Source organism: Bufo gargarizans, chromosome 10, assembly GCF_014858855.1.
Source record: "Bufo gargarizans isolate SCDJY-AF-19 chromosome 10, ASM1485885v1, whole genome shotgun sequence".
In the NCBI taxonomy this organism is placed as follows: domain Eukaryota; kingdom Metazoa; phylum Chordata; class Amphibia; order Anura; family Bufonidae; genus Bufo; species Bufo gargarizans.
Genome location: NC_058089.1, coordinates 20,069,007 through 20,089,330, shown reverse-complemented (window position 1 = coordinate 20,089,330; position 20,324 = coordinate 20,069,007). Strand labels below are relative to the sequence as shown.

At 45.6% G+C, this 20,324-nt stretch overlaps 1 protein-coding gene across 2 annotated transcripts in view; it reads left to right on the top strand.

Annotated features, from left to right (window-relative positions):
- Positions 1-10,929, top strand: part of CHRM4 (cholinergic receptor muscarinic 4) — a 59,814-nt gene extending 48,885 nt beyond the window's left edge. For both annotated transcript variants that reach the window (XM_044270451.1, XM_044270452.1), the window contains exon 2: positions 6,227-10,929. In XM_044270451.1, the coding sequence (XP_044126386.1) occupies positions 6,227-7,728 (1,502 nt within the window). In that variant the 3' untranslated portion in view covers positions 7,729-10,929. The remainder of the gene's footprint in view (positions 1-6,226) is intronic.
- The last annotated feature ends 9,395 nt before the right edge of the window (positions 10,930-20,324 follow it).

Below are 20,324 nucleotides of genomic sequence, written 5' to 3'. Positions count from 1 at the left end.
GCAGATCAAGGCAACGGACTCCATAGCTTCAAATAGCAATGCAGATCAAGAGCTCATTGGAAAAAAAACAAAAACAAACATGGCATAAATGCAGCTTTTTATTTTACTCGAGGTCATAGAGGGACAACCAGCATCTATAACACATTTTATACTGCCATGCAGTGAACAGATAATATATAAGATTAGGTAATAAATAGATAGTATCCATTAGATTAGGTGTTAGATCTCATGTCGACCATTCTCTCCAACCAAGCCAGTATGAGAGGGATGATTAAGAGGTTAACGGTCATGTCTTTGGGGGTCTGGATCAATGAAAGGGTTCTTGGGCATGTCTCTGGTGGTCAAGGGAAATGAAGGTTATAATGAACACATCAATGGTGGTCAAAGGCAGGGAAGGGGTTAATGAGCACACCAAAACCATGAGGGTCCACAACGATCAGTAGACAACCTGTGATTTCGATGCAGGGGTGGGGACATCATCTCCATGTAAGATAAGGATTTGTGTCGCCTTCTGCATCTTCCTTATGTTCTGTTCCTGTTATTCCTCCAGGCAATGTATGAATACATTTGAATCTCTGTTTCACCAGTAGAGTTCTGCAAGCACCGACTGGACAGTATCGCACTATGTGGGAACAAAGTTCCCCTGACAAGCCGCATGGTGGCACCTGTCGATGTATTCCTGCATTTCCAAGAGTGATAACAGAGGGACTACACAGTGCATCGTTCTTGAGCATGATTTCATGGACAGCCTTCTTTAATATACAGGGGCAGAAGGAGTGTTTGGTTGAAGTCATCAGCTGCGGCTGACATAATCCGGCTGCCCATGAGTGGGATGAATGCTATATCGGCGCCTGAAAGCCATATAACTGCTACTTGCCACAATTATCTTTTGATGTTTCCAAACCATATAATCTTTCTTAAAGTTCAAGTATCACCGGGGACAGGCAGGCTGCAGTTACTGGCGTGCGGTGGGGTATTAACTCGTTACATCACCCAAACGTCAACAACTCGATTATGGATTGCATGGAAAACAGCAGAAAATATTGTAAAAAATGCAAAGGTCTCATTCTTGACTGCCTCCTATAAATGTCACTTAAAGAGGACCTTTCACCGCTCCTGACATGTCTGTTTTAATAGCTTAATGCAGGGATGCTCAACCTGCGGCCCTCCAGCTGTTTTAAAACTACAACTCCCACCATACCCTACTGTAGGCTAATAGCTGTAGGCTGTCCAGGCATGCTGGGAGTTGTAGTTTAGCAACATCTGGAGGGCCGCAGGTTGGGCATGCCTGGCTTAATGCATTCCCCATGTAATAACAATTCTGGAGCATCTATTCTAATGTCTGTATGGTGTACCATTCATTTATTATTTGCACTACAAGTTATGAATGAATTGCTATTAGCCTTCAGTAAGGGTACAGAGGGGTGTAACCAGTTGGGGGTGTGTACCTTCACAGACTTGCTCTATCCAATCAGTGCTGCTATTTTCAGTCTGTGCAGGTACACCCCCCAACTGGTTACCTCCCCTTACTGAAGGCTAGTAGCAATTCATGCTTAACTTCTAGTGCAAATAATAAAGGAATGGCACAACATGCAGACATAAGAATAGAGGCTCCAGAATTGTTATTACATGGGGAATGCTTGAAGCTAACCCTTTAGTGACCACCCATACGTGTTTTTACTGCCGTAAACAAAGGGGGTTTGGGCTAAACGGCTGGCTTTAATCAATCATTACATGTACTTAAAATGGTGCATTAAAAACCATAACTTGTCCTGCAAAAAATAAGACCTCATACAAGTACATTTTTTTAAAAACAAAAAAGTTCTAGCTCTTGGAATGCAATTTTTAAAAAATGTGCTTGGTCACTAAGGGGTTTTAAAATAGACAGGTCAGGAGCGGTGAGAGGTTCTCTTTAAAGGGGTATCCCATCTTAGATATTCATGGCTGCAAGATATGCTGTAGGTGCTGGTCCCACCACCTGTTTTAGAAGTAGAGGTTCCCTGAACTATCCAGGTGGCTGCTATAAGGGTGGCCTGGATTAAGGGAACAGCCGGCAGGGCTATGCTACTCCGTTTTTCTAACCCTCGTCACCACTGCATTTAATAGCAGCCTAAAGTTGGAAGCCAGCGGCTGTCTGGATGGGTCAGGGGACATCCCTTTTCGAGGTGGGACCCGCACCTGTCTTCAGAACTAAGGAGAGTGCACCGCGCAGACGCGGAGTACTGTCCATTCACTTCTATGGAAGCATGCTCGGCCATTTTTGGAACATAGCGGTGAATGGAGAATGCACTGCGCATGCACAGCCGCCTCTCCATTCACTGCCATAGAAGTGAATGGAGAGCATGCAGCACATGCGCAGTGCACTCTTCCTTGTGGTGGAGATAGTAGTGGGTCATAGAGGTGGGCTCTGCACCTATCTGACATCGGTGGTGTATGCCACCAGTGTCTGAGATGTGACATCCCTTTTAAGATTGGAAAGGGATTGTGCCAATTTTTTAACGTATCCTGTCTGATCACTGGGGGTCCAAATGCTGGGACGAAGACTGATCAGGAGAACAGGGGTCCTGTGTCCCCCACATATGAACGGAGCCTCAGTGTTCTCGGCTTCTCAGCAGTCTGCAGGAGACACTGAACCCCATTCTCTTGATCGGTGGGGGTCCCAACGATCAACACCCACCAATCAGACTCATATCCCCTACCCTGTGGCTATGGGACAACCCCTTTAAACTCCCCCTTATTGCAACTCATTTCCCTAAGATGATGACCTGCAAATGCCTGATAAATGTTTCATCACTGGTTAGAGTTTATAATTATTGTAGTCTGTATATCGTGATGGAATCTGAACATGCGCTTATACACAGCAGCCAATCTAAACAGGCAGGGCTGCAGTGTAAAGTATGGTGAAGGGATAGAGAAGCTGGATGAGCCTCTGATGAGAAAAGATCATGCACAAAAGGATTTTTTTTTAAATTGTAGAGCGTCTCAAACCCTGCAACCCAAGATGATGAGAATTATTCACTTCTACAAGGGGAGTGTGTGGTGTTACTTCCCTCTGACCCAGGCCGGTTAGTCTCAGAGCATCTGGGGTGCTCCAAATTACAAGCAAAATGTAGTTCCTACAATAAGTGGGTAGGTATACAGCCTCAGTGCAGACTGCCATAAACAGCACATCTAGTCTGCTGACTGGAGACAAGCAGAAGGAGATTTAATCCCCGGGCTACTACCATGATTATAGTAGCAATTGTTCATCCCCATACAGACAGGATGGTTGCTGCATGTAAATACAAGCTTGAATGAGCTGGTTATGATCGGATCCTTTACTTAAAGTACATTTTGCTGATTGACCCCCTTAGGAAAAAAAATAAACGCATGCAATACCACTTTTGACCACTCCTATTAGCAACTGCTTATCATAGACAATAATGCAACAGCGCCCCCCAGACTGTTTTAGCTCAAGACTGAATCAGTCAGCAATGATTTATGAAATGTCCGACCTGTGTTTTAATTGATCAAGGAGTTTACTATTCTGTATTTACTTTCGGAAGATAAACAGTTCTACCATATTTCACACGTTTTTGGCAAGTTATTTTTTATTAAATGTTTTTACTATTGCTTTTAGCAGTAATTTAAATTTAAATTCAATCATTTTCCCCCATTACGTTAAGCCATGTGGACTGTGCTCTATTAATTAAAGCTTGTCGGACGGGATCAGAACATGATGGTGTTCGAGCAGCCTTTAACGATAAAATGTTTTTTAATTAGAAAAAAAAACAACACAATTCAATATCTCTTTAATTTAAAAAAAGGGGCCCATAGCCTTTCAAGAGGATCTGGCGGCTCTCCAGCCTCTCAGTAAATACTTGTATTCCCCATTAAATAATGTGTAATATCTGCATCCGTATGTCCTTTCCGCCGTCCCACAAAAAAAATAAAAAATATAGAACATCCTATACTTGTCCATTTTGCGGACAAGAATAGGCATATTTAAAACAGGGCAGGGACGTGCGGTATAGGAAAATGTGGAACACACACAGCGGTTATCCGTTTTTTTGTAGATGCGAGATTTGAAGACCGCAAAACGGATACGGTTATGTGCATGGGGCCCTATGCTCAGAGCTTCCTTCATAGTTTAAACCAACCGGAGGTTCAGATTGTACAGTACGACCTTATACATTTGGCGGGTTGTCACTTTAAATGAAGTCTAGGGAATGTGATATCCTATTGAATGGGCAGGAGTCGCCACGCGGTGTGCATTTCCTTGAATCCCTGGAAATAAAAATGTTACTGGTTTAGTCTAGCAGTCTAGCGAGCATATAGAAGGGACGTAACTTGGAAAGATCAGTGATAAATCCATCGAAAAAAGGTTCATTAAAAAGACCTATACTATATTAATGGTATCATGCTGCCATCTCCTGGCAAGTTAGTAAACTGCACTTTGCTATACATGACGTACCTATAGAACTGTTGGTGCTAAGGCCCATGACCCACAAGGACAGCAACAACAGATCTCATAAATCGTTTTAGGCATACAGTGCAAATACACAGAGCCCCAGCTAAGTTAGTGCTTTTACACAACTTTTTGTTTAGAAAAATACTGCAGTTTTTTAAGCCGAAGCCAAAAGCAAAGCTAAAAGGAATGAGAAGCATAAAGGAAGGACTTATTCTTCTCTCTTCTGGATCCACTACTGACGCAGAATATAGAACGCAGCACGTTTCATATTCTGCATTTTTCACACAGGTCTGGTTCCATAGAAGTGAATAGGGCTTGTGTGAAAAACGGAAGGCATCTGGATGCAAAGCGTTTTTCACTGATGGTTGCTAGTAGATGTAGATTGTAATTCTTCAGTTTTTTTTCACACATGTAAAAAAACGCACCAAAAACTGAGGAAAAAACTGAAACACTGAACTCAATCTGTGTGAACTTGCGTGTAAAACCATCAGTTTTTTTCCTGAACAGATCCTGACATAAACTGAATCGCTCATGTGAAAGAGGCCTTATTCAGCTGAGCATCCATGTTTGTTCCAAGCAGCTGAAAGGAATGAGCACCTCCGGCAGTAACTTTTCTCCCATGGGAAGAAAGGGTAAGGGCTCATGCACACGACCGTATGTATCTTGCGGTCCGCAAAAAATACAGATGACGTCCGTGTGCATTCCGTATTTTGCGGAATGGAACAGCCGACCCATAATAGAACAGTCCTATCCTTGTCCGTCATGCAGACAATAATAGGACATGTTCTATTTTTTTGCGGAACAGACATGCGGTCATACGGAAACAGAATACACACGGAGTAACTTCATATTTTTTTGCGGATTCATTGAAATGAATGGTTCCGCATACAGTCCACAAAAAAACGGAACGGACACGGAAAGAAAATACGTTTGTGTGCATGAGCCCTTAATATGTTGAAATCCAACCTCTGCCGTCCAAGGACAGTTTGGAGATTGCTCCATTACAGTGGATAGACCAGTCACAGTATACATTTGAATGGCTTTTATTTTAGGCACGCCCCATGGGAAAAACCAGCAAATAGCTAAAATGCAGTGTGAACCCAGCCTAAGGCCGCTTTCACACAGTCAGTGTTTGGTCAGTGATTTCTGAGCTGAAGCCAAGCATGGGTCAAAACACAGAACGTGTGCAATTCTTTCCATTATACCATATCTTTTTGGAGGCTCCATTCCTGGGTTAGGTTCACAATCACTGATCTAACACTGACTAAATACTGACTGTGAAAAGTCACTGTATAAGACGGCATTGTTGGACGTCTCATGTGTACCTCTCAGCGTAAATTGGTCCTGAATATTCTCCTTTGTAATATTTCTGCCAAAAAAAAAACTTTGCTCTAAAGAACTAATGGACAGAACTGTGAAACCACCGGAGAGTTTCAAAAAGTCCATGAATTTTACGCCAGCTTAGATCGAAGCGTTCCCAGCATTCACAACTTGCAGCCGCTTTGTACAGAAATAGCTCGGCTTCTGCGGTTTGGGACTAAAGTAACTGTGGCGCTCATTAAAATGACACACTAATTAACTAATAACAATGACCCAAGGAGCTCGTTGTCATCATCGTTGAAAGCCATTATCCAAGAACCATGAAACATGTCGGGCCTTCTCCTAATTGAGTCTGCTGACAGTACGCTCCATGTCTTTGAGTAGAATTCTCTTGGTAGCGATATTTCTGACAATTTATTTAAACTTTTCTCTTTTTTTCCCTACTTCTTCCCATAGAGCTTTTCTACAACTTATCTGCTCCTCGTTGGCCAGTCAGAATGGAGAACGACACCTGGGACAATTCAACAAGTCTTCCTGCCCAACCACCCAATAACACTGGAGAGGTTACAAGCAAGTATCAGACAATGGAGATGATCTTCATTGCCACAGTGACGGGTTCTCTCAGCTTGGTCACCGTCGTGGGTAACATCTTGGTGATGCTCTCCATCAAGGTCAACCGCCAGTTACAGACAGTCAACAATTATTTTCTCTTCAGCCTGGCCTGCGCCGACCTCATCATTGGTGTATTCTCCATGAATCTCTACTCAGTCTACATTATAAAGGGCTACTGGCCACTCGGACCCATTGTGTGTGACCTGTGGTTGGCTTTGGACTATGTGGTCAGTAATGCCTCAGTCATGAACCTTCTGATCATCAGCTTTGATCGATATTTCTGCGTTACCAAACCCTTGACCTATCCAGCTCGAAGAACCACCAAGATGGCAGGGTTGATGATTGCGGCAGCCTGGCTTCTTTCCTTTGCACTCTGGGCACCCGCCATCCTGTTTTGGCAGTTCATTGTAGGTGAGAGGACAGTGGAAGACAGGGAGTGCTACATTCAGTTTCTCTCCAACCCTGCAGTTACTTTTGGGACAGCCATCGCTGCCTTCTATCTGCCTGTGATTATCATGACCATTCTATATATCCACATTTCGTTGGCCAGCAGAAGCAGAGTCCGCAGGCATTGCCCGGAGACCAAGCCAGAGAAGAAGAGCAAACCGATAAGCTCTATGAAGAGCCCTCTCATCAAGCAGACAAAGAACCTTCCAAAATCCGAGTCGCTGGAAGGAAAGATGGAAGGGGAGAATGGGGTGAAAAATGGCAAACTTGAGAAGTCATTGACCAACCTTCAATCGGTGGAAGACAAAGAGACCTCAAATGAATCAAGTTCGGCTAGCATGATCAATAACCCTCAGGAGAAGCAAGTGAATGATCCATCTTCTGGTGTCGTCTTGGCTCCCACTCAAAGCTTGCAACAATTGCATCCAAGGGTTGGTGCGGCTTCGAAGTGGTCCAAAATAAAAATTGTGACCAAGCAGACGGGCAATGAATGTGTGACAGCTATTGAGATTGTTCCCGAATGTTCAATACCTCTACACAAAGACTCAACCCTGCCCAACACTCGTCCAGCCAATGTAGCAAGGAAATTTGCCAGTATAGCTCGCAATCAAGTGAGAAAAAAAAGACAGATGGCTGCTAGGGAGAAGAAAGTCACCAGGACCATCTTTGCTATACTGCTGGCTTTCATTCTCACCTGGACGCCTTACAACGTCATGGTTCTCATAAACACTTTCTGCGAAACGTGTATCCCTGAAACTGTGTGGTATATAGGCTACTGGCTCTGCTATGTGAACAGTACAATAAACCCAGCATGTTATGCGTTGTGTAACGCCACCTTTAAAAAGACATTCAAACATCTGCTCATGTGTCAGTACAAGAACATCGGCATGGCCAGATAGGCTTAAAAAGTAAACCATGGCTGGGGGATAGAAGAAATGTGACAATATTGAAAGACTTAAGAGCATGCCCTGGGCTACAAAAACATCCTCAGACATTCTTGGAAGCCCTGATTTTGGCCAGAAAGATTGCAAGTACATAAGTCAAATGTAGTCAACATGGTTTTAAGAAACAAGTCCTGTTTTGAAGGATAAGTAAAAAGTGAAGCAGCAGTCTTGTCAAGTCCATCTATGATGGACACCTTTGAGTCAATGGAATTCATATTATAAAGAACCACACTCAACCTTGGGATCTATTCAAATTTATTATACAGCTGCTCAAAACGTTTCTTTTTCTTTTTTTTGCAAAGATTCCACGTGTAATGCTGCCTCAATCCTGCGGAGCACTAATCTGCCGGGGTGGCTTCTTAATGCTCTCCTAGATATAGACAGAATATTGATTACTGGTTTCTCACAAACTGTTTTACAGCTGTAGCCTTACCAAGAATCTCCCTTTGGACCATTTAATCTGCTCATTTTTGAAGGCCATTATTACTCAAACCCTTGGTGTGACATCTGGCAGCTTCAATCTTCAATGATCCTTGCCCTGTTCTAGAGATATAATGTTACTGTCCATGAGTCTCCACTACTTGTAGATAAGTCTTTGGGTTGGTCTGATCTGTTTGTACGAAAACTGTGTCCAGAGCTTGTTGCATGTTCACACTCTGTTCACTGCTATGGGAGTCCCGAAAACAGCCAAGAGCTGGGTTGGCTATTTACGTCAGTCCCATGGTGGTGAATGGACGAGTGGTGATGCATGCGCTTTCTATTCAATGCTATGGGACTTGGAAAATAGCCACAACATGCTCGCGCAACTATTTTTGGAACTCCGATAATGATGAATGGAGAGCACACTGCGCATGCGCTGTGTGCTGTACTTTACTTCGGGGCCCCGTTCTGGAGATAGAAGTGGGTTCCAGAGGTGGGACCTACACCTATCTGATATCATCAATGTCCCAGATGGGCCAACCCCTTTAATGCATATATTTCGATTCCATATTTATGCCACCCAACCTAGACTAGGGTACCTTGATGATACACCAAGACAAGAAGACATTGCCATTACTAGATGTCAATGCCACTTCAAGTGACATTTCAAATGGCACCACTAAGCATTCAGATGTAGCTTGGTGCTCGGTGTCCACCATGTAGCCACCCGCTGGTGCATAAACAGGTCTTTCAGATGACTTGGGGTTACTATATATTTGTGAGCACAAAGATGAACTTTCAGTAATTTTTTTACAGATTGTTACTTATATGATATTTTTATTTCTGCATGATCCCAACAAATGGCGGTAAACCCTTCTGTGCCATGGGGCCTTCTAGGAAGACTAAGGATGGTCAGTTGGCAGTGGAAAAGCTATGCGACCTGTCCTGTGTTCTAAAGGAGTTTTGCCTATGCCATGTGACCAATGAACGTGATGTCACATGGTCTAGGGGCGCTATTGCAAGCTCCGATGTCTTAAACAGCTGATCAGGGGAGGTCCCAGGTATCAGACTCCTCCCATCAGATACTGATGGCCTATCCAGGGGATAGCTCATCAGTAAAAAAAAGTATTGGAAAACCCCTTTAAAGGGTTTTTTCCAGGATTATGGCTAGCCCCCAGAATGTGTGTTACCTACGGTAATTAAAAAAACACATTTGTACCTGCTCCCCAACAGCCCTTTTGACAATCTTCTTGCCCCCAGTCTGTGAACTTCCATCTAGGGTATAGACAGGGGTCACGTGCGTTGATGCAGCCAATGACTGGCCACAGCAGTGATGTCTTCTTGAATGGCACGTGGCCCAGCAGCAAGGTGCCACTTGGGGACACATCATCGCTGTAAGCAGTCATTGGCTACAGCTATGCACGTGACCTTGTCCATAGTCCATCTGGAAGTTAACATGGCAGGGACCAGAAGATTGCTGAATGCAGCCAGGGCGCCGGAACGGAGCAGCGGGAAGCAGGTATGTATGATTTTTCCATTAGGTACCACACGCTCTGGAGATAGTTAAAAAGGACCATAATCCTGGAAAACCTCACTATTATCATACAGTATACCCCAGGGATGCCCAACCTGCGGTGGCCCTCCAGCTGTTTGAAAACTACAACTCCCAGAATGCCCGGACAGCCTACAGCAGGGCATGATAGGCGTTGTAGTTTTACAACAGCTGGAGGGACGTAGGTTGATCATCCCTGGTCTACCCTATCCAGTTACACAGGGTGAGCAGTTAGTGTACCACCTTGTGGCAGGTCATAGTCACTACAAGCTGCCAAGGGCAGGTGAGGTGGAATCTGTTTTATAAACCTGTCCATGAGGGTCTTAAAGGGACACTAAAGTTAAAGTCCATCTTATCTCCAGGTGCTGTGCAGTTGACACCAATCTATTGCTCAACATAAAGAGACATTTTGGGCTGAGCAAAGGATGACATGGAGCTGACTGACAGGAAGTCCAGAAAAATGTCTGCCCCCAGGATCAGTACTTTATCTCCTATATCTCCAGGTCTAAGAACTTCAGGAGACATTTACATACATAACTCTACGTACTTCATGCAGCTTTAATGATAAGCTATACTTTTATAAGCTTTGTACTTTACATTTAGTGTCCCTTTAAGCAGCGTGCCTGTCACTTGCACATAGTAGTGGGGTCAATAGGCAGTCACAGTCTCCATGAGGTTGCCTACTATGTGGGTTGGCACCATCCAGGGCATGCCTGGTGTCCGCTATGTCGCCGCCAGGTCAGACGATTTTGAGTGATGATATATTTGTGTGCACTTTAAGCGACGTCCGGTACTTTTCCATTCATTTTCTATCAGGTCGTTGAAGATATTATTTTTCTGTATCCATGGGTAATCTTTGTATAACTTCTGACAGAGTTTATATTGCTATGTATAGTTCTAAACTGAACAGTATCCATTACATGCATGAGACTGACGCTGAAAAACAAGACAACGTTATCGCAACGAGACGCCAAAGCGTGGACTTGGAGCCTGGACGGCTGGACTGTAGACTTCAAATGTCCCATCAACAGGGAAAGTGTGCAATGTAATGCAATGCAAAGTGTATGTGACGCTTACTGGACGGGATGGCGGCGCGGATATAGAGAGCTGTCAGAACGTTCTCTTTAAATTATTTTTTGTTACCCCTTAAAAAATAAATAAAGATATGTGTTATATCAGCTAAATGCCGCATCGGACCATCATTTTTTTCTTAAACTGGTTATCCCGCGATTAATGTAAAAATATGAAAATCATATAGTCTAGTTACTCTAGTACATGACAATCTCTTTCTAACAAAGCTAGAACCAGCCCTGGACCTCGCATGGATCGAGAGATCTCCCCATTCATTTGCTCCAATGGTTCTGCTACATTTATTTCAAGCTGGCAGCTCAGGGGGTGCGTCCTTTCTCAGAGGGCGTGGCCTGTCTGCTGCAGCTAGTGGCAGTTGCAGGACAGAACTGAGCATGTGCTTCTGTCTCAGTGAGCAGGACAAAGAAATTGGAAACAGCGCAGACAGCAGGTGGCGCTATACAGATAGATTTCATAGAAGCTATAATACATTTTTAATTACGTGCAATTATAAAAGTATTCAGATGCAGGTGCTGGTCTGAGAACTATTATTCGAGGGACAACCCCTTTAAGTTTAGCTACTGTAATTAAAATTGCAAGGTATACTGGGTATAAAACATAAAGTACACCTGTATTCTTTAAAGGGACACCATCATAATGCCCCCCTAACAGGCTGCAGTATCTCTGAAGTAATCTGGTCTCCAATCGTGTCCTTCGCTATTTTACCAGATGGCCAAGTTCACCCAAAAACTCAAGGGGGCAGCAGCCTAGACGCTTTAACTCAAGCTTGCCGCGCCCCCTTCCTGCCTCTTTACTATTGATGCATGCCTTTGGTTTTCTCCAGATGTGAAGTCCCTGAGATCCCGCGCATGCGCCATCCTTTTCAGCTCCTGCGTAATGACTGTGCAGGCGTGGACTCCAGTGAGTGAGCCAGGGAACATTCTCACTCATCAACATCATTCACAGGACCAGGAGGGCGAGAATGTTCCCTGGGGTGCCCCGTGGTTGCCTGCGCATTGAGCCTCTGAAGCCAAGTACACTGCCGTTGGACTTACTGTGTAGGGGCCAAAAAGGATACGAGGACGTTGCATGCGCAGGATCTCAGGCACATGGAATCTGAAGAATAAAAGAAGTCCATCGTCAGAGGCAGGAAGGGGGTGCGGCAAGCATGAATTGAAGCATTAAGGCCTTTGCCCCCTTGACTTTAAGCTGCACATTTGCACACCCCAGCGTGGGGGGGGGGAAGTAAAGTTGTTTTCTGGAAACTTGGCCATCTGGTGAAATGGCAAAACACATCTTTGGAGACAATATGACTTCAGCTGTGAGGCACTGCAAGTATTTGGGGGAGGGGGGGCATTATGGTGGTGACAGGTCCCCTTTAAATGAGTATTATATTTTATATTTGAGGTATATATAATCCACCAAGGTGCAAACCCTTTAAAACCTTTTCCCTTCCCAAAATAAACTTTGAAATAAAAATCTGCAGTACTACTTATGACCACCAGGTGGAGATATTACAATTCTAGTATATTTGTCTTTGAATACTAGCATCATATTGTGCTCCAATGGACACAGATTACGTTACTTTTACTGGTCCCTGTCTCACAATCGTATTGTCTAAAATGCTGGAGAACCTGGAGGATACCAGCACAAGCACATAGAGAACAAGCAGATTTAATCCTATTGACCCGATCAGATGCAACTGAGGACCCCATGCAGGGCCGTCTTTAATAGTTATTGGACCCTGGGCAAGAATTTACTTGGGCCCCCTGGATCCCGCCTTCCCACACCCTGGCATGCAATCACACCCTCAACCACAACACACACACACAAAAAAATCCACACACCTGGTAGAGTACAGTGAATGACTGTAAATACTTCCAGTTCTGAAGACTCCAGCGGCTCAGGATCAGTGCTCTTGGCTGGAAATGGGCACCGCTCTCCAGTTCAGGAAGGAGACCGGGGCTCGGCTCACCCTAGTGTTACAGTGCACCCCAGCACACCACAGTATGCAGTATAGCACCCTATAGTATACAGCACCCCACAGTATGCAAGCAGTATACCACCCTATAGTATACAGCACCCCACAGGATGCAGTATAGCACCCTATAGTATACAGCACCCCACAGTATGTAGTATAGCACCCTATAGTATACAGCAACCCACAGTATACAGTATAGCAGTATAGCCCCCCACAGTATACAGCACCCCATAGTATACAGTAGAGCAGTATAGCACCCCACAATATATAGCACCCCACAGTATACAGTACCCCACAGTATACAGCACCCCATAGTATACAGTAGAGCAGTATAGCACACCGCTGTATACAGCACCCTACAATATACAGCACCCCAAACTATACAGTATACAGCACCTCACAGTATACAGTAGAGCAGTATAGCACCCCACAGTATAAAGCCCCCCCACAATATACAGCACCCCACAGTATACAATAGAGCAGTATAGCACCCCAAAATAAACAGCCCCCCACAGTATACAGCACCCCACAATATACAGCACCCCACAGTATACAGCACTCCATGGTATACAGCACCCCAAATTATACAGAATACAGCACCCCACAATATACAACCCCCACAATATACAGCACCCCACAGTATACAGTAGAGCAGTACAGCACCCCACAATATACAGCCCCCCACAGTATACAGCACTCCACAATATACAGCACCCCACAGTATACAGTAGAGCAGTGTGGCCCCCACAGTATACAGCACCCCACAGTATACAGTAGAGCAGTATAGCACACCACAATATACAGCACCCCACAGTATACAGAATCCCACAGTATACAGCACCCCATAGTATACAGTAGAGCAGTATAGCACACCACAATATACAGCACCCCACAGTATACAGTAGAGCAGTACAGCACCCCACAATATACAGCCCCCCACAGTATACAGTAGAGCAGTGTGGACCCCACAGTATACAGCACCCTACAGTATACAGTAGAGCAGTATAGCACACCACAATATACAGCAGCCCACAGTATACAGAATCCCACAGTATACAGCACCCCATAGTATACAGTAGAGCAGTATAGCACACCACAATATACAGCACCCCACAGTATACAGTAGTGCAGTATAGCACCCTTCAGTATACAGCACCCCACAATATACAGCCCCCCACAGTATACAAAACCATAGTATACAGTAGAGCAGTATAGCACCCCACAGTATACAGTAGCTTACAGTATATTAAGAAAAAGAAAGTTCAGCAGCTCTCACCTGCCCCTCCTTCAGCTGTGAGCACGGATAACCCGAGTCAGGCAACGGGTAATTTGTATGCAAAAAGGGTTTGAAGAAATCCAGCTCCAAGCAAAATAAATTTACATTCCTTTATCAAAGTGGAGCTGGATTTCTTCAAACCCTTTTTGCTTACAGTATATTAGTATAACAGCCCCTGTCACCTTTTCCTGATGTAATCTTCACAAAAAAAGCTCCACAGTTAAGGCAAACTTTTCCTGCAGTAACACTCCTGGTAAAAAGGACCTTTGATTACCTCATAGCCATGTGACCAGTAATATTGCTAGGTTACTGGTCACATGGTGATGATGTCATCTAAGGTCCTTTCTCCTAAGAGAATCACAGCTATCACAGTTCGCTGCCTGGAGTGCTGGCAGGCAGGCATGGCATGGCAGCACCCCCCTGTGTAGCTGACAGCCTGACACCCGGGGCATTGGCCAGCAGGGCTCAAGAGGGAGCTACCTTGGGCCCCTCAGGAGCAACTGGGGCAGCCCTTTTGCACCTTATTAAAGACTGCCCTGACCCCATGGTAGCAAGGTTGAGGTGCTAACCACTGAGACACTGTGCTTTTTATACAGCTACATTACACTAGAAAAAAAGCACCAAGGTTCAAGGGGTGACAGCAACAAAATAGGGTGAGCTGGGTATCACTCAGTGGCTCCTGCCCTCCGAGTACTCACCATCTCCTCCAGCGCTATAACCCGATTTTCTGTTGCTGAACTAAAAAGCTGCTCAGGCAGGATCTACATGGCACCGGTCTGCAATGTACCACTATATCGCATTTGAAGACTGGGGTTGCTCAACCAAGCTTTTATAGTCTATGTAAGGTGCAGAAGGTGCCAGGCTTGGGGTGGCTCCAACACTACACTGGGTCCCTCCAACACCGTTGGGGTCTAACCACATATTGCTGCTCTCTGAAAGGGATGGTGAAGGCATAGTGCACCCCAATGGGAAATAAGTTCAGAGAGTCAGTGCAGTAAACCAGTGTGCTTCTTTACTGGAGGAACTCAAGTGCAAAACAATACAGGCAGTGCACTGAGCTGGCTTCCCCAGTCTCCTCCCTGGCAGAAGAAGATTCTGTGCTGAGGAAAGGCCTGAGCTAGCTGTCCTGGCCAAAGGGCTGGGGACCCAGAGTCTGTGGCTCAGTATCCCCGTCTCGGCATCTTCTTCTGGTCACTCGTGCAGTCTGGCAGAGTCTCTTGTACTAAACTGTAGTCCCTATCTGTAGACAACTAGGGGTTCTGACTGCTCTCCTTATATACAGTTTCCAAATGAACTAGAACCTTCTAATGCGAAGGGTGGGGTGGAGAAGCACAGCCTAACAGCAACATTGTTGCAATTTCAGTCTGCCATAGACTTGTACTGAGCCTTAATACAAGTCAATGAGGATGACTAAGCAGTTTTCAGACATAAACAACAGTCTAGACCAGGCATCTCAAACTCGCGGCCCTCCAGCTGTTGCAAAACTACAACTCCCAACATGCCCAGACAGCCTACAGGTATCAGCCTACAGCAGGGCATTGTGGGAGTTGTAGTTTTACAACAGCTGGAGGGCCGCAGTTTGAGATGCCTGGTCTAGACAAATGGTCACTGTGTGTGTTTTATTTCCCTCCAAAACTTTGCTCTGCATATTCTCTTATAGTAACTGTGGAAGATTACTAGCTTTTTAGTGCATAGGTAGAAAGTCTCACAGTATTAGCTGACTGTGTGTGAACCCATTCCAGTGTGCAGTGCAACAACATATATTACAATAATTTATAAACATAAAATGCAGTTCAGCAATATAAAGCAGTATAAATGCACATAACTGCATAAATCAACATGTAAGTTAACCCTTTAAAGTGCAATACAATAGGAATTCGATGGCTTTGCATAGTAGCAATACAGGCAAATGTCAATAAACATCCATACAGTAGTTCAAAGTACCTTTGCTCTAGGGCACTAACACATGATGTACAGTACACAAATGAACCATGGAGGGCACCTAAGGCCTGCATGTGGTAACTGGGCTGCTGGTTGTTCTCCAATGGCATTTAATTTACTTAGACAGTAGCGTGCCAAGAGGGGGGTGGGGGGAGCCAGGGCAGGCTTGAGGTTCATGTGGGTCCTTGGGCGATAAAGTCTCAGTGGACCCCCTTGTGGCATTTTGCACAGCGCTTGCAGCAATGAAACTGTATGTATTATTGACACACAATACCTTACACAGAGCGGAGATATGTGAATCAGTCCTTATGTGCCTGCTTTTATTTCCTACCCAATGTTTCAGTCCCTCAGGTCTACTCACAGATATGTGCCCCCTCACAGTAGATATGCCAAGATATTCAACTTCATAGTAGATATGCCAAGATATGTGCCCCCTTCATAGTAGATATGCCAAGATATGTGCACCCTCGCAGTAGATATGCCCCCTTCATAGTAGATATGCCAAGATATGTGCCCCCTTCATAGTAGATATGCCAAGATATGTGCCCCCTCACAGTACATATGCCAATATATGTGCACCCTCACAGTAGATATACTAAGATATGTGCCCCCTCACAGTAGATATGCCAATATATGTGCTCTCTTACGGTGGATATGCCAAGATATGTGCCCAGTGCCCCCTTCACAGTGGATATGCCCAGATGTGCCCCCTTCACAGAAAGTAAAAAAAAAATAAAAAAAATAAATCCTCCTCACCTGGCTCCTCCCATGATCTGCACTCCCCATCAGCAGCAGCAGGATACTGTGACACATGGCGCTGCTGTGTAGGAGGAGCAGAGGCTGATTCCCAGTCTGCCCCACTCCTTCTCCTCCACAGATCAGCAGGACCATGTGTGAGGACATCGTGCTGCTGCTGCTGTGGAGCGCTGGCGGCTCAATGGTGGAGCAGGGAGCAAACAGTAATCTGCTTCAGTGGCATGACTATGGTGTTTGGCACCCGGGGCGGGTCCTTTCTCTGGCACTCCCCCCCCCCCCCCGCTCCAATACTTAAAAAAAATGTACCCTCTCACAGTAGTATTGCCCTCAACACCATTCACAGTAGTTTTGTACATACAGAGGTGCCCTCTCACAGTAGTTATGCCTGCATTGTGCCCCTTTCACAGTTGTAATGCCCTATCTGTGTCCTCTTCACAGTAATAATCCCCATTGTGCCCCCTTCATAGTAATAATCCCCATTGTGCCCCCTTCACAGTAATAATCCCCCATTGTGCCTCCTTCACAGTAATAATCCCTATTGTGCCTCCTTCACAGTAATAATCCCCATTGTGCCTCTTTCACAGTAATAATCCTCATTGTGCCCCTTCATAGTAATAATCCCCATTGTGCCCCTTTATAGTAATAATCCCCATTGTGCCCCTTTATAGTAATAATCCCCATTGTGCCCCCTTCATAGTAATAATCCCCATTGTGCCCCCTTCATAGTAATAAGACCCATTGTGCCCCCTTCATAGAAGAAATCCCCATTGTGCCCTCTTCACAGTAATAATTCCCACTATGCCCCATTCATTGTAGTAATGCCCTCTGGCTCTGTGCCCTCTCCATAGCAGAAATGCCCGTTGTGCCCCCTTCACATTAGTAATGCCCTATGTGCCCCCTCCATAGTAATAAAGACCTCTGTGCCCCTTCCATAGTAAAAAAAAGTCCTTTGTGCCCCTCCATAGTAATAAAGTCCTCTGTGCCCCCTCCATAGTAATAAAGTCCTCTGTGCCCCCTCCATAGTAATAAAGTCCTCTGTGACCCCTCTGTATTAAAAGCAAACAAAAAAAAACACAGTAACTACTCACCTTGTTCCGTTCCTGAAGCTCACAGTCCACTCTTCCCTGCAGGCACGGATCGCTCTGCAGCACTGTGTGGGCGGAGTCTATGCAGATTTTCGTGCTGCAGGCTCCACCCACACAGGCCAGCAGCACGATCTGTGCCTGCAGACTGAATGGTGGAGCAGGTCTTCCTTCTTCACCATTCAGAGTGCCGCTGGCCTGAAGGAGGGGAGGAGCAGAGCGGTGAGTGACAGGACCCAGCTCCCTGCGCTCCAGTAATGAGCACCTCTATCTGTATTGATGGAAGCGCTCATTGCTTTTGGCCTCGGGCAGCTGAGCTGTGGGCTCCGGAACTTGCCCAGGTATTTCGGGTGCTGACTGCCGGCCTTGGGGGGAGCGTTCAGGAGGGTTACCATTGCTGGAGCACTGGGGAGCTGCAGTCCTGTCACTCACTGAATGCTCAGCACCACCACACCTTCCCTCCTCCACCATTCAGCCTGCAGACACAGATCACACTGCTGGCCTGTGTGGGAGGAGCCTGCAGCCAGGAATCTGTCTGTGCTCCTCCCACACAGTGCTGCAGAGAGATCAGTGTCTGCAGGGGAGAAAGGACTGTGAGCTTCAGGAACGGGACAAGGTGAGTAGGTACTGTGTTTTTTGTTTTATTAACACAGAGGGCATTACTACTATGAAGGGGGCACAGAGGGCATTACTACTATGAAGGGGGCACAGAGGGCATTACTACTGTGAAGGTAGCATAGAGGGCATTACTAATATGAAAGGTGCATAGAGGGCATTACCACAGTGAAGGTGAAACAGAGGGCATTACTACTGTGAAGGGGCACAGAGGGCTTTACTACTGTGAAAGGGCTACAGAGGGCATTACTCCTGTTAAAGGGCATAACTTATGGAGCACAGAGTGGACATTACTACTTTGAAGGGGGCATAGTGGGCATTACTACTATGAAGTGGGCACAATCGGCATTGCTACTGTGATGGGGGCACAGAGGGCATTACTAATGTGAAAGGGGCATAAAGGGCTTTACTACTGTGAAGGGGGCACAGAGGGCATTACTACTGTGAAAAGGATATAGAGGGCATTACTACTGTGAATGTGATACAGAGGGCATCAATATTGTGAAGGGGCACAGAGGGCATTGCTCCTGTTAAAGGGGCACAGAGTGGACATTACTACTTTGAAGGAGGCATAGTGGGCTTTACAACTATGAAGGGGGCACACTTGGCATTGCATTGCTATTGTGAAGGAGGTACAGAAAGCATTACTACTGTGAAGGGGCACAGAGGGCATTACTACTGTGAAGGGGCAAAGAGGGCACGGAAAGCATTATTACTGGGAAGGGGCAAAAAGGGCATTACTACTGTGAAGGGGGCACAGAGGGCATTACTACTGTGAAGGGGGCACAGAGGGCATTATTACTGTGAAGGGGCACAGAGGGCATTACTACTGTGAAGGGGGCACAGAGGGCATTATTACTGTGAAAGGGGCACAGAGGGAATTACTACTGTGAAGCGGATACAATGAAAGTATAAGTACTTTAAGGGGGGCACAATGTGGGCATAACTACCATGAGGGGGCACAATGTGGATATTATTAGGTGGCACATATCTGGACATAACCCTAACTACTCTGAAGTATTGGGGAAAGGGTGCCAGAGAAAGGACCCGCCCCAGGTGCCCAGCCAGGTCTTGTCCCACATGTAGTCAGTGGAAGATCTCATGGACCATTATCTTAATAGTAGAGATCTCCCTTCATATTTCAGATAATGACGTTTTCTGTGGCTTAAAGAGCATTTATCAGCAGTATAAGACCGAATGCACGCGGCCGAGAGCGGTCCGTGGTATGCCAGGCTGGATTCCTGTTCAGAGCAGGAGCGTGCGGCGTCATTGATTGCTATGACGCCGTGCGCTTCATGCCGCCGCTACACTACAGTCATACACTATACGAGTGTATTACTGTACAGCAGCGGCGGCATGAAGCGCACGGCGTCATAGCAACCAATGACGCCATGCGCTCCTGCTCTGAACAGGAATCCAGCCCGGCATACCACGGACCGCTCTCGGCCGCGGAACACGGCCGTGTGCATTCGGCCTAAACCTTATTAAACCAGCTATACTTCCTGATAGGGTTGGTCCTGCTGATTAAAAATTGTAGGCACATGAAGGATTCAGTGCACTGGTGGAAGTATAGAGGGTGGTTGCGGTCACACCCAGGCACTGGAGGCACTTTGCTTCAATAGATGGGGTTCATGAGCTGGGGATGTCCAAATGCCCTACTACTGGACAACCCCTCAAATAGTAGTTTTCCTTGCAGAGTGCAAGTGGGTTTTCCTTATTTCCATGTAGGGGTGGGCGATATGGGCTAAAATCTATATTGAGATATAATTTTAAGCATGTGCGATATGCAATATATATCGCAATATATTGTTTTCTATATTTGGGGGGGTTTAAACATTTTTTTTCTTTTTATTTATTTTA